Here is a 13,703-nt window from a genome sequence, read left to right as displayed (position 1 = left end):
GCTGGTATAAGTGACCAGAATGGCCAATGTGCTCTGGCTGGTGAGCACTGATGAAACTCTGAAAACATCACTGATGCCATCTTAAAAACTTCTTTGGTGCTCAAAAAACATTTATGACAGGAATAGCATTATCAACAAAACTCAATAGAAAAGAAGGGGAGAAATGCTTAAATTCAAATATAAAATTCCTGTGATGTGTAAAGCGCTTTCTAATGCACTTATTCCAGATTGACCCTACTGCATGGAAGCAGTGTTTGTTACTTCTGTTTTCTAGATTTGAGCAGAAAGAGAAATACTATGTGTGCTGTAAATTATACATTGCTTTATTTTAGGCACTTTAGTCACTGAAATGCAACGTGTTTTAATACAATTCTGCCTAGCAACATGTTGAGAACTTACTGTCCACATGAGAGTCTGGCAACATAATAAGGAAGAAATCATCATCTTTTAGCTATACCTATGTATGGGAATGTTAGCATAAGTTGGTTTGCTTTGACTAGTTTACTAAAAATAAATTTTTTTTCCCAGAGAAAAGTTCAGCTTCTGAATTAGTCAAAGGGATAAAAATGTGCTGGTAGTACCAAGAGCAATTGAAGCGAAGTTTAACAAGCAGTTGTTATCATGATGTATTTCTATAACAGAATGTTATGCAGGACAGGTACTGTAACTGCAGCTCAGACATACATGTATCCATTTGATTTTTCCACAAGATGAAGAGGTTATGAAAGCCCAGTGTCAAGTTTCAGTAACAGCTCTGCGAGCCATAAGACTGAAGGAAATAATTTAGCATAAATTATTTGTTATATTACAGATGACTGCAAACACAGCAGTTAGATTTTACATGTGCTTTCAAGAGAAACCATGCACTTCAGTTGTCCTTTTCATTTTCTGCAATCCCCCACAATTCATTTTTGGTATTATTATCTATATTCTTGAAGTTTGTGTTTGTGCAAACAATGGTAATGAATTCGTATGTGTCACATAATTTTTTCTGCTGTTTTCAGATACATAAACATTGAGACATAATGGTCTCAAAGGGACCATCTGTAGGAATAAGTATTTGCTGTTGACAAAGTTATAGCAATAAGAATTAATTCTTTTTCAAAACTTCTTATCAACAGATCTCAGTGTTCTACAGGGAATGTCCTTGTAAGATTGTGGCACAAGTGCAATTTGCATTTTGTGGGATTTCATCATTTTCATCAAAGGATGTTCCATTGCTTAGTAGATCTAATTAAAATTGTCTTATTATTTAATCAAAACTTTCTTTGCTGAAATTTCCACTAATTATTTCTCACTTTGTCACTTTTGGCTAATGAGAACTATCCTGTTCTTCTACACAGTGCTAGAAAGAAAGCTGTAACATTTCTCAGCTGTGAAAAACCCTCCGCTATCTCTAATTGCAGACCTAGACAAATTATTACAACAGTTAATTACTGAATTCTCCACAACTCAATTGCACTTCCTATTGAGGAACTTCTGAGTGCCTGGAAAATGTTTGCATGCTTCATGTAAATAACTTGACATGCCATGGGTGATTGTGAGCTTGTGAAGGATGATCAGTACCATGACTGCTGATAGTCCCTTTTCCTTAACACAAAACCTTCCTACCAAGGTGTGTATCATCAGGGCTTACTAAACAGAGAATTTTAAAGAAACAAGTATATTTTAATTCTTTAAAATATAAATACAAGATAAAGCACAGAATATATCTCACTGGAGATGGTGATATAGGACTGAATGTTGAAATATGTGTAGCTCTTGTACATTTATTTCCATGGCCTCAGATATATTCATATTACAGGTCAACTGCAAAGAAAGATGGAAATGGGGGAGTCTATGCTCCTATGAAAGGCCTGGATTTCCTTCTTTCCTGTACTGTTTTAGAACAGGTAAGACCGAAGGTGTCCCTTTATGAAGTGCTCCTGGACTTTTTAAAAGACTTAGTGGCTTATCTTTCAGGTAGAATCAGACCTTGAGGAGTCTGATTTACAAATCCCAATTGCCTGAGAACGAAGGAACTCTCTGTGACTATAATCAAGTGTTATTTAACTGGTTTTCCTTTCCTTAATCTGAGCCTATGAAAGCTTAATTCCTGTCACTTCTTCCAGTTTCATATCCCCCATTCTTTCATCAAAAACATCAGCATAAAATTATGCTACCAAGAAATGCTCTTAACACTATCACACTGGACAAAAAAAATGACACAAGGAAATGATCATTAAGTCTGCATTTCTGCTGTTTAACTTCTAAAATAGTCAATCTTCCCTTTTGTTAATTATAAGGAGATAGAGCTGGCAGTCACTGCTATTTCCTGTAATAACTATTTTGTCTGTTTCCTTTAATTTCCGCAATTCGGTTTTCTAAATTTTGCCAGAATAATACCTTATAAAGCACATTAATGAAATGCCTCATTAACTGCTTTCTTTTGTTACTTCTGCCTTGGTAATGCTGCTAAGAATTTTAAGTACAGAAACAGCAGTAGACCAGCAATTGTAAAAGACTTTGAAAGATTCTGCACGCAGGCACTCTAAGAATTTAGCTCTGAAACTGCAACCTCTTCTTGTGACCATAACTGTTATGTTAGCAGCACTTGATCAGATGACATCAGCTGTTTGTTTTTCCACTGAATTAAAGTATTTTTAGATTACTTTAAAATACACACGTGAAAACAGCACGTCAGTAGTACTCAGGAATACAGCTTCAGCTGACTAAACCTTGGAATTGTAGTTTAGAGTAACTCATTTTCTTAAAAAAAGCATACTTTCTGGTTTACAAAAACTTGCAAAGCATGGGCAGTTTTAACCTTTTTTTAATTCATCTTTTCAATGCTCTGTAACAAACTTGACACTAAAAGCACTGTGAAGACATGCATTGCTTTAAGTATGTTTCTCTTAATGGAGATTATGTTGAATAAACAGCTGTGGAAATATAATATTTTTCCACTTCCTAAATCATTAAGATACAGAAAATATTCACTGTTAGATTTCATGTGTTTTTCTTCTTCATCTTGAGAGGACTTTCATTATGAGACAAGAGGCTTGGATTCTCGGTTATATTATCATATTGTCTTTTTACAAAACAATCTGTCTTCAGAAAACAGGACATAATATAACATAAATCTTTTGTCAACCTGTAATTATGTACTTGCAAAGATTTAAAGAGTAATGCTCTTCTTGCAATCTGACCGATTATTTCAAAAAGCTTTACTGTTACAGAGGTGTATAAGTTATTTTAAGAATAAAAACAATCTCTTACTTGGTCCTCAAAGGAGATTGCCTGGGCAACATCTCTGGGAAATCCATCAATCACTATCCCCTCTTCATCAGGGATCTGCATTAATCTCTGCTTTATCTCAGTTATGGTTGTTTCCTTTCACAGAAAAAATAAGTTAGTTATTTAATATCATAAAGGAAGTTTTCTTGATGGTTTTCTACATTACTACAAGATGTATAAACCCCTGAAAGTAAATATGAACATAGGAAACACTGTACCTGAGGGGCCAGTTCTCCAGTAGTAATTATTTTGGCAATTAGGCTCCATTTTCTATTGCTGCTTGTGCTGTGGATTTTCTTCCTTAACAGTTCACCAACTGATATGTAGTTAAACCCATAACGTTCTGCTATTTTCAAACTCTGTGTCCCTTTACCACTTCCTGGGCCACCTAGTGTGAATCATAAGCAAAACATTAAATTAAACTTTCATCGGAAGTACCCAATCACAGGTGAAATCTTTGCTATTGGCACCAATTTTCCAAGCATTATTAGAGTAAATGTCACAGTGGGATGACCTGTTACCAACCATATGTCTCATCTACTGGTTCATAAACATAACAGTTTGTAAAATTAAATCTAAAAGAACACAAATCCACTTGTGAAATAAAAAGAAATCCTCTTTGAGGTTGACCTCATTCTCAAGCCATTCCTGGAATGGAATTTTTTTTGATCCACAGTAGAGGAGCAGACAAATGCACTATTCCCTTCTTAAACTCTGTGAATCCAGAGATAGAGCCAGATAGTCAGAAGTGTGTTCATGTCAGAAAGAATCATACTTTGTTAAATAAGCCAATTAAATCAATGAACTAGTAATGAAATGGAACTAATAAAATCTGCTCCTAAATATGCTTACAAATGCTTCTGAGGTTTCCTTATTTTAAATTACCAAAAAAAAAAAAAAATTAAATAATCATCTGAGATGTTTCCATAGTGATTTGGCGTAAGGACTCTTATTGAACCAGCTTTTGGTATTGATGCTTTAAGCATCTGACAGAGAAGAAATTAGGTTCAGCTTGCTAGACAACTTGAAGAATAAAGAGACCCTTCATTGTCTACAGCCCAGGCTGAATGGGTATCAAAATCACTGAAAACAGCTACATTACACAGCAGGGAAAGTGAGCTGGACAGCAGCAGCAAGAATGCATGTAAAACAATCAGAACATGTCTGAACTAAAAGGACATGGTATGATGTGATGAGCAGAGAACCTGGAATACAATATTTAAACCCAAGAAGTTGTTTTCATAAAAATAAATGTTTATGTGTAGAAAAATGTATGGTACTGAAGAGTATAAAAAGAAAACCCAAATCAAATGTTTTGATAATAATTACCAATCCTAAGTAGCTATAGTTTGGGGGATTCTTTGTGAGAATACCGAATTTTATTTCAACAGAAAAAGAATTAAGATTTATTAAAAATATAATTTTTAAATTAATTTTAAAAATACAGCAATGCAATGAAAGTAAATCTGAATACACTGAGCTTCTTCTTAGTAATCATGTAACTTTTTTTATATTATCTGTATTATTCCCATAAATAGCCTTTAAGCATTTTTATAACCAATACAGTTCTGGCTGCAGGATAAGCTTTACAGTATTTGTACATGTGTGTTTAGGGCACTCTGTAACCAGGCTCCAATATCACTGTCACACAGCTTTCAGTGTCACCAGCACTGGACCTCTCTGTGCCCCAATGCTGTGATGCTGATGCTGCACCCACCCTCTGGAACAAAGACCAGGAGCCATTTCAAGAGAGTGCACAGAGAATTGTGCCTATTGTTATCATGTTCCCATACCCTGCCCACAGTTTAGTTATGCCCCCAGGGGGAAGAAAATGGTTTTATCATTATCCAATTAGTTTAAATAATGTTTCTACAAGCATTTATCTGTAATATCCAACTAGACAACACAGCTACAGATGTTCGTAAAACACACAAGTAAAAAAATGAAAGAAAAACTGTATCTTATACAATAAGATCACAACTGAAAAATCTTTTTCTCTCATTCAGTTCACTTGCTGTTTCTGTTGTAAAAAGACATAAGTTTCTCTCTTCTTTCAGAAGTCTTTATTAGGTTCTAAAGCTATTCTTCCATTTCAGTAATTCCAGGTGATCTAGATGGGCTCAGTTTTTCAGCTTGGACTCTCTTTTTCATAGACAGTCTAGCTCTCTGTCCTCTTTGTTAGAATAAAGAATGATCCCCTTCTGTAGGTACACAAGCATCTGACACAGTGGGAATCATCTTCTCCATTGAAGTGGCTATAAAGCACTTCTGCTCCAGTTGCCCCTGCTCCCTTTCATGCTCAGCCTTCCCCATGACAAATGCATTTCACCGAACTTACAAGTTCGAAACAGACATGTTGCACCCAGCAACAATAAAATTGCAGAACATAGGTAATGTGCAGAAAATTTTTAAAATTGGAAACAAGGAAGATCGTGCTCATGTTCCCACACAGCTACAAAAAGTGGCAGAAAACCAGAACTGATACCTGATAAAACATCAGTAGGTAATAGTATAAAATAGATGAAAAAAACATGTTTGAAACAAGTAGATAGACTTCACACTTCTGTTAGGGAGAGCCTTGCTTTGCCAGTAGACAGAAGCCAAAAAAAACAAAACCAAAACAAAACCAAAAAAGTGTAGCTCAGCACTCCCATTCTTTCAATCTGAACTTCAATCAGAAAATACCTAATAATGTGTTCAGTTTAATATTCATAAACTTCCAACACATTTTGTTTTTATCAATCCAAACATATCCCAAACACATAATCCAAATCAATTCAAACACATAATATTAAGATGGTATTATCTATTTACAATATGAGGGGAACCATTCAGGTAACAAAATAAGGCAAAGGTGATAGAACAAAATTACTTCCCACAGCAGATCATAATTTATTATACTATGTATCCATTCCTGACTCTTTGATAAATCACACTGACAAACTGTTCACAAGAAAGAAAAAGCAAATTATGTTTGTTTTTTGTTTTTTTTTACTTACTCTGAGATAGGTTATTCAAGGAAAGTATGATCATTTTATATATTTCTAGAAAATGTCTAGACTAGGGAATGCTTGTTGCATCTAAAATTATGTTTTCTAAAAGGCTTCAAGTCAAGATTTGTGTGCCCAAAAATTGTCATTAAAGCAGTTGTTTTAATCTAATTTTTTTCATTATTTCAATTTTTGCATATATTGTTGTAAATTCAGAATTAATTCAACTAATAATAAAATTTCTGAAAATACTTCTGACTTTAAAATCTAACTGTGGGCTAGGTTTAACAAATCAATGGGCAGCTTCCTGCGGACAGCACTATATTTCATCTAGTCCTTACACTTTGATCTCAAAAGGAAGGTGTATTCTTTTAATATTAAGTAATATATTTAAGAAAGTGCAGCTTAAAAACATACTCAACTAAGGTGCTAATGACACTGGGTAATTAGTATTTTAGGATCTCTAAATTCAAGCTATATTAACAGTACAAATTTGTTTCTTAAAAGTACTTTAGGAAGCATATTTTTAAACACAATCTCATTTACTAGTGTTATAATGCCTTAGAAACTTAATTTTTCCATTGATTCACATGAGTGCCCTCCTGGATGGTTCCATCTGAGTCTTCTAAAATCCAGTCATATGCTCACTATGTAATTTTTTAGCTTTATCATCCACCAGAGGTTTCTTCTGCAAACCCAGAAAAAGAGCAAAACCCCCACCTTTATGAGTTCTCTTTAGCCCTGGAGCTACTTGGTTCACTGTAAAGATGATAGATTTCATAAAGCAAGGAAGTTGTAAAAACCTTTATGGAAGCATTATTAAAAAAATCTTGGGCTAATGCATTAATAAAGAAAAGTTCACCAAATATGTGAAGCAGAAGACAGGTCTTTAACTTCATTTCTGTCCCTAACAGAGACTGGGACCAGCACCACCTGAGCAAGGCAGGATGATTAGTTATCTCTAATTAGACAGAAATACATTACTTTACTGTTGGGATTTTTTTTTTTTTTTTGGCATTATATGCAAACTGAAAATATGCAACAAATTTTTCTGTGCAGTATCTCTTGAAATGAACAGTACACTTTTTTTTTCTCTTTTATTCAATTACTCTTTCCAACATATGTTTTTATGTGCTTTCTCAATAGAAAGTTGAATCTGGGAGAAAAATGCCTTGATACAGTACAAAAATGGACAATAGCTGCTAAGCTACATAAAGTATTGTGCTTCTATCAGATCACACTGTAATAAATTCAGAGAAACTCAGTGGGAATATAAACCTGAAATAGCTTTTGTGGAATGTTTACAATGTTCCCTATATAAATGGGAGAAAAGAAAAGCTCTGTAAAATCCGTGGTCTGTTCACTGCATGCTGGTGTTCAAGGATTTCACTTCAAATACACCCGCACTCGGTTCCAGAAGTGAAAGCCAATCTCTCTTTATCTCACTTAAACCATCATTCATCACTCTACTGCAATTGAGCTACATAGATTTCAATGCATTAAGAGCCTTCTATTGTCACTGAAAAGGAGCCAGTTATTCTCCTTTATGAAAAGGAAGGGTAGCTAATTAATTAAGATGAAAGAAAGGTATGTGTTATTTCTCCATCTAATTGCAATCTTCACATTTCAGCAATGCATAGAGATTTGCATGTTGCAATCTGTAATCTTGAAACAAAAGATTAAGAAAATTCAAACGTCTTGAGCAATTGCTTTGGCATACCACAGATACTTTTAAAAAATGCCTGGTCTTCTCTTTTCAGTCTATTCCAATATCTTGTTTCTGAGAGCTGCTGGATGCAGAGCCTAGAGGACATGCTGTTCCTAGAGTTTCCACTCTGTAGTACAGAGAAGACATTTCTGTCCTTTTTTTATGATACCACACATATTCTCTGTTATAGAAGCAGTATGTCTCTTTAATATGAATAAAGCTTTATACATGAAAAATGTAATTCTCCGTCACCAGGCACCTGTCCTGTAACTCTTTAAGCCATCCAGAGAATCAGATAATTAGGCCTGGTGGCAACATTTCTAAAGACAACTACCTCATTGATAAGGAAACTGAATTTATAGAATTTAAATTCAAGAATATAAAAAAATATTGATTTATACTTAACCTGCAGCTATTTTTTAATAAGCTACACTTGTCTGAGGCTGGAAAGTATGAGCTGCTTAGAAAGAACACTACACAGCTCACAAGAGAGAACTCTGGGAGAGAGCACAATTAACTAATGTGAACTGAGTGCTCACTCTCTGTGAAGCTGGAACAGGATTCATTCCCCAAATGGACCTGAGGCTTAATCTACCAATGCAATGAACTAGTGACTGTGTATTCTCACTCCAACTGGACGTACCAATCATTTGACAAGGGTCTAAGTATAGAAGGCAAGTTCTCTATCACCTTTCTGAGCTGGCTTACACAATATTTTAAAATATGCCATTTTTGTGCCCATCTTTGAGTACATCTGAGTGTTTTAGTTCAATCCTGAGCATGCTTTGGAAGAGCACTTTAATTCACATGGTGCTGCTGCCTCGAAGTGCATGAACCAGGTTTAGATAAGATGAAATCAAACTGGCAGATGTGCTCATAAGCAAATTACGAGCTCTCCAGCTGCTAAGAGGAATCCAGTTTACAGAACACGAGTGCAGGTGCTTGCTGAGACCCCTAAAATTCTTACAGTTGGAATGCCATGTCCAGCACTAACAATTTCACACTCTTAATTGGCCTACACCACATGCTATGGCAGATGGAAAAAATGTATTCAAATTCATATAAGCATTCAATGTATTTGCAGTACAAATCAAAAGGCAAAGCAGCAGCGATAAAATCGTGTCAAAATGGCTGCCTTCATACCTATGACAAGGATAATTTTTGGTCGAGGTCTTGCAGGGTCAAAGACATCGTACTCCTCAATTAGCTCAGCGGTTTCAGAAAGGTCGGTGTCACTTTCTATGGAAAACTGTTGGATCGGAGGCAGTCGGTCGTAGCGCCGGTAGGGGAAGTTAGAGTTATCAGGCATCACTGTGAAATAGTAAGATAAACTGGGAATTGTGGAAAAAGGCAGAAAACTCAAAATCTGTTCTGTATGCAGATTCAAATAAGTATCATACATAAAGTATAAATATCTCATTATTTTACATTGTGTTTGCTGTTGCTATTCTAAATATTTTTGGCCTGATTTGATTTTATTAAATCACAGCCACCCAGAGTCAGTTTTCTCTGGTGTTTCTTTTCAAGCACATCAGGTTTTCTATGAACATCTGCCCATAGCACCCAGAGTTCAGCAGGGGCCTCTGAGAAGAAAAGCTTTATACTGTGCAGATAACCTCTACTAAGCAGGATTCTTTTCGTGATATGTGTTGTACACAGAGATAGAGACAGTGTTCTTGCTGATTATCTTCATGAAATGCTGGATGGCAAGGAAAAATAACTATGGCAACTGAAAGACGAGCTAATAACTCTTTGTTAACATTACAAATAAAATAATTGCAGGTATTGGTATGACATCTGCTTAAATTTTATAAGATGCACCTTTTTCTGAGTTTATAATTTATATTTTATTTAGTAGATTAGCATACAGCTCCAATGTAAACTATAAAAACACATAATGTAACTGCACTGAAGTTGGTGCGTATGTCATCCATAAGGACCAACAGAAAACACAAGCCAAATTCACTGTGTCATATCTGCCCCATCTTTGCAAATGTTTTAGGTAGGATACAAGAAATCTCTCTACTGATGCATTAAACATTTTCTCAGCAAACATCCATCATTTGGCTGGAAAGTAATCACAATTTCTTCTCCTGCCCAGCATCCATTACGGCAGGAGAAAAACAAGTGCCAAAAAGCAAGGAAACAAATTTCTTGACTCTTTTGCCGACAGATAATCAGAATGAGGCATAATCAGCTGTAGAAGTATGTATAAAATAACTCAGTAGTGGATGCAAAACCACACAAAGTTGAAGAAATAGGATAATTTTTAAATTTAATACATTACCATTCCTGAAAAAAGACCTTCGGGATTGTCCTCCATTGAGTGGAGGCAGGGTCTTCTTTTCTGGGCTGACAAAAGTGTCCCATTTCACTTTTTCTGGCCCTCCAAGCTCTTTTACTTTCTGCAAACAGCTTTCCAAATATTCAATTGGGTCATCAGGTTTGTAACACATTAATCCATTCAACAGACTCTGAAATGTAAAATCAGAAATATAGACTGTAATGACAGATGCCAGGGAAAAACAAGCACCTTTTCTTTGTCTTTTACTTTGTGCATGGAAACACCACATCCCTTGATATTAAGACTCTCTGTTGCAATTCAATGTGTAAAAGTGAGGCCCGCAAAAAATCAAATTATTTTGGTTGGCCAATGTCGTAAGAATTACTTGGAAAGGAAGCTCATGGCTGTCTTTACAGTTGTCTGTTTGCACTGAAATAAAACCCAAAACTACCAAAAAATCCCTCTACATTTTTCTTAGAACTGTCACTGGCAAGTATACACAGAGCAATGTACAGGCTAGAGAGCTCCAAAATTTACATATCCTTTGTAGTCTTTGACATCACTAAAATGTGTCTTTTCCTTAAAGACCACTGCATTCACAAGTATCTTATCCATATTCTTGTCAACATGCAAGCTATGAAAAGAGGATTTTAAAAAATCATGAGAAATACTCAAATATCATCTTGATCAGTATTGGGGGGAAAAAACCCACAACCCCAAAATTCATAGGTGCTTTCTGATTTAATTGATCATAGATTCCAAGACATTAGAACATCCCCTTTCTACAGTATTAATTCTTCACTCATCGTACTCATGAGCATTGTGGGGGGTGTGAAAGAAAGACTGCCAGGCCCTCTTCTGACACATTTCCTTGACAAAGTGATACATAAGTCATCATCTCACCTCTCCACCAGACTGCTGCATCCAACCTTCCCTAACAATACATGTCTTTAAGGATGATTTCTGTTCTTTTTGCTTTCCTTAATTTTTGTGTGAATAAACTTGAGAGTCATAGTTGGTATTAAGAGTAAACATAAATAGCTCCAATTTAGGATTTGATCAGTTGCTATCTACAGTTTATACAGTAATTGGTATTTACACATATTTGAGCTTAAAAGATAGAATTTCAATGTATGTGTGCCCTTACTATAGTACTTAACCGATCACAGCGACTAAGAGTGTATTTTTGCAGAAGATATGCACCAATTTTTAAAAATCACTAGCTCAAGCTCTGAGCCTCAACAGAAAACCAGTTTTGTCTGCATCTGTTGTTAAACCATTCACCACATTCTGTGTAATTAAAACATTAGCATTTGCCGTGTCCTGCAATTTTCAAATATATAGAAAAACGTCTAGCTTCAGCACAGGCAAGGGAAAATACATATGTGTGTATGTTGTATTATAGATGACAGGATCCGGGAGGGGGAAAAAAATACACATTGCACCGAGAAGTAATTAGCAGCCATTAGCAGCAGGTAACTTGCGGGAAGCTAACCAAAACCTCAGTAAACATTTGCGGCTTTTTTGCTCCCCTCGCCCGACGAAAGATGCCCCTCGCCCGCATTCCTCGGCGCTCCCTTGCCCCGCGGACGCCCCAAGTTGTCTCGGAGGGCGGGCGGCCGCAGCGGCGGAGGGGCGCGGCCGCGGGGCTCGGCGGGGGCGGCGGGCAGCGCTGCCCCGGCCCCGCGCCGCCAGCGCCCACCGCCCCGGGCGGGCGGCCGGCGATCCGCCGCGCAACGCGAGCCGCTGCCTCCGGCTGCTCCGTCCTTCCAGCCACCTTCAGCCCTGCCCGCCGCGGGGTCCCGGCGCGGAGCATCCCCCGACGGGGCGGAAAACGCCTCCCCCCCGCGCCTCGCCTACCTCGAAAAGCTGCGGGATCTCCCTGCGGGCCAGATACTCCTTCGCCTCGCCGGCGCTCATTCCGCCAGCCGGGGCCGGGGCCGCCGGCGGGGCGGGTGGGCAGCCCGAGCCCCGCGCTCGGCTCGGCGCGGCGGTGCAATGCGGGAGCCTCGGCGAGGCTTCCGCGGGCGGGCGGAGGGAGCGGGAGGGAGGCAGCCGCCCGCCTCCCGTGCCCGCTGCTCGGAGGGAGCCAGAGAGAGCACGTTTTCCCCGGCGGGGAGCGAGAGCGTGCGCAGGCTGCCGGGGAAAGTTTCGGGGGGTGCCCGCGGTGAGGCGCCGGGCGGAGGCGGTGAGGGGCTGTGCCTGGCGCCGAGCCGCGGGCAGGCTGCCCCGGCAGCGAGCGGACCGGCTCCCCGGCGGCGGGGAGGGCTGGGCACCGGGTAGCGCGGTCTCTGCTCTTGGCACGGCGTCTTAAGGAGCGAGACGTTTCATACACTTTGGGCTGGCAAAAAGCCACGAACTACGATCAGTCATGAGCATCTGTGATCGGCGAGTCACAGGAAGAGATCTGAAATTTTGTCTTGTCTAGCCTTCTGCTCGAGGCAAGGTCAGCTCTTGAGGTCAGACCAGGTTGCCCAGGGCTTTATTCAGTCTCATCTTGCAAAACCTTCCAAGGGTGACAACTGTAGAACCTTTCTGGTCAACCCGTGCTTGTCTGGCCTCAACATAAAGAAGGGTTTTCTGCTATTCAGTTATCACCTCCCATGTCTCATTTTGTTCCTTGCCCACCATTGTGAAGAGCCCGGCTCCGTTTTCATTATGGTCTCCTGTCCAGCCTTGGAGAACTGCCATTATGTACCTTCTAAGGATGCCACAAGGCTGAATAAGCCCACCTCCTTCTGCTCATCCTCAAGAAAAAGATGCTCTCCATCCCTTAACCATTTCTGTGGCTGTCCACTCAACTCAGAATCACAGAATATATTGAGTCCAACTTGTAAGTGAATGGCCCATACAGGGATCAAATCCAATCCAGTTTGTTAACTCTCTTCTACTGGGGAGCCCAAAACTGGGTGCATTATTCTAGATGTACTCTGGGAATTGTTAAGTAGGAGGTAGCTTCTGTGGTAACTCTGTGGCACACTGGAAGTTTGAGTAGAGTATTTCTGTTGCTGAAGTGTCCTATATCAAGTCTGATTTTCCAATTAGCTTTTAATTTTATTATATTTTCTAACAGAATATCCTTGTAGTTGCACTGAGGCACACCCTAACATAAATAGGTTAAATAACTGCAAACTTCTAAACAGCACTGAATGCTTTCTGAATGTATATCCCTATTTTTCAGAGAGATAGGAAAATGGATAGCTCTTCTCAGTTATCTCTTAAGAAGCTTCTCCCCATTGTATATGATTCGTGGATCAATATGAGTTTGACAAGCTTCTCCAGCCATATTCCTTGTTTTGCTTTTTCTGTAGTTGAACTGCCCTCATTTTCCACAGCCCAGCCTCCAGCGTTTTGTGCAGCTTTTTATTTTCTTTTCTTCCAGAGAAGCTTCCAGTCCTTGTTCATTCCATGAACTGCTAAATTCTGCCCAGAAGGCAATCCTATG

At 38.6% G+C, this 13,703-nt stretch overlaps 1 protein-coding gene across 1 annotated transcript in view; it reads right to left on the bottom strand.

Annotated features, from left to right (window-relative positions):
- The window catches only part of AK5 (adenylate kinase 5), an 81,408-nt gene extending 69,000 nt beyond the window's left edge, over positions 1-12,408 (bottom strand). The window contains exons 1-5 of the mRNA XM_021527722.3: positions 12,119-12,408; positions 10,262-10,448; positions 9,118-9,285; positions 3,495-3,664; positions 3,259-3,372 (exon numbers count right to left, since the gene is read on the bottom strand). Of these exons, the coding sequence (XP_021383397.3) occupies positions 3,259-3,372; positions 3,495-3,664; positions 9,118-9,285; positions 10,262-10,448; positions 12,119-12,178 (699 nt within the window). The 5' untranslated portion in view covers positions 12,179-12,408. The remainder of the gene's footprint in view (positions 1-3,258; positions 3,373-3,494; positions 3,665-9,117; positions 9,286-10,261; positions 10,449-12,118) is intronic.
- Between the last annotated feature and the right edge of the window lie 1,295 nt (positions 12,409-13,703).

The sequence above is a fragment of the Lonchura striata genome, chromosome 8 (assembly GCF_050655825.1).
Source record: "Lonchura striata isolate lonStrDom1 chromosome 8, ASM5065582v1, whole genome shotgun sequence".
Taxonomy (NCBI): domain Eukaryota; kingdom Metazoa; phylum Chordata; class Aves; order Passeriformes; family Estrildidae; genus Lonchura; species Lonchura striata.
Note: the sequence above shows the minus strand (reverse complement) of the source record. Positions and strands in the feature narration are given on the sequence as shown.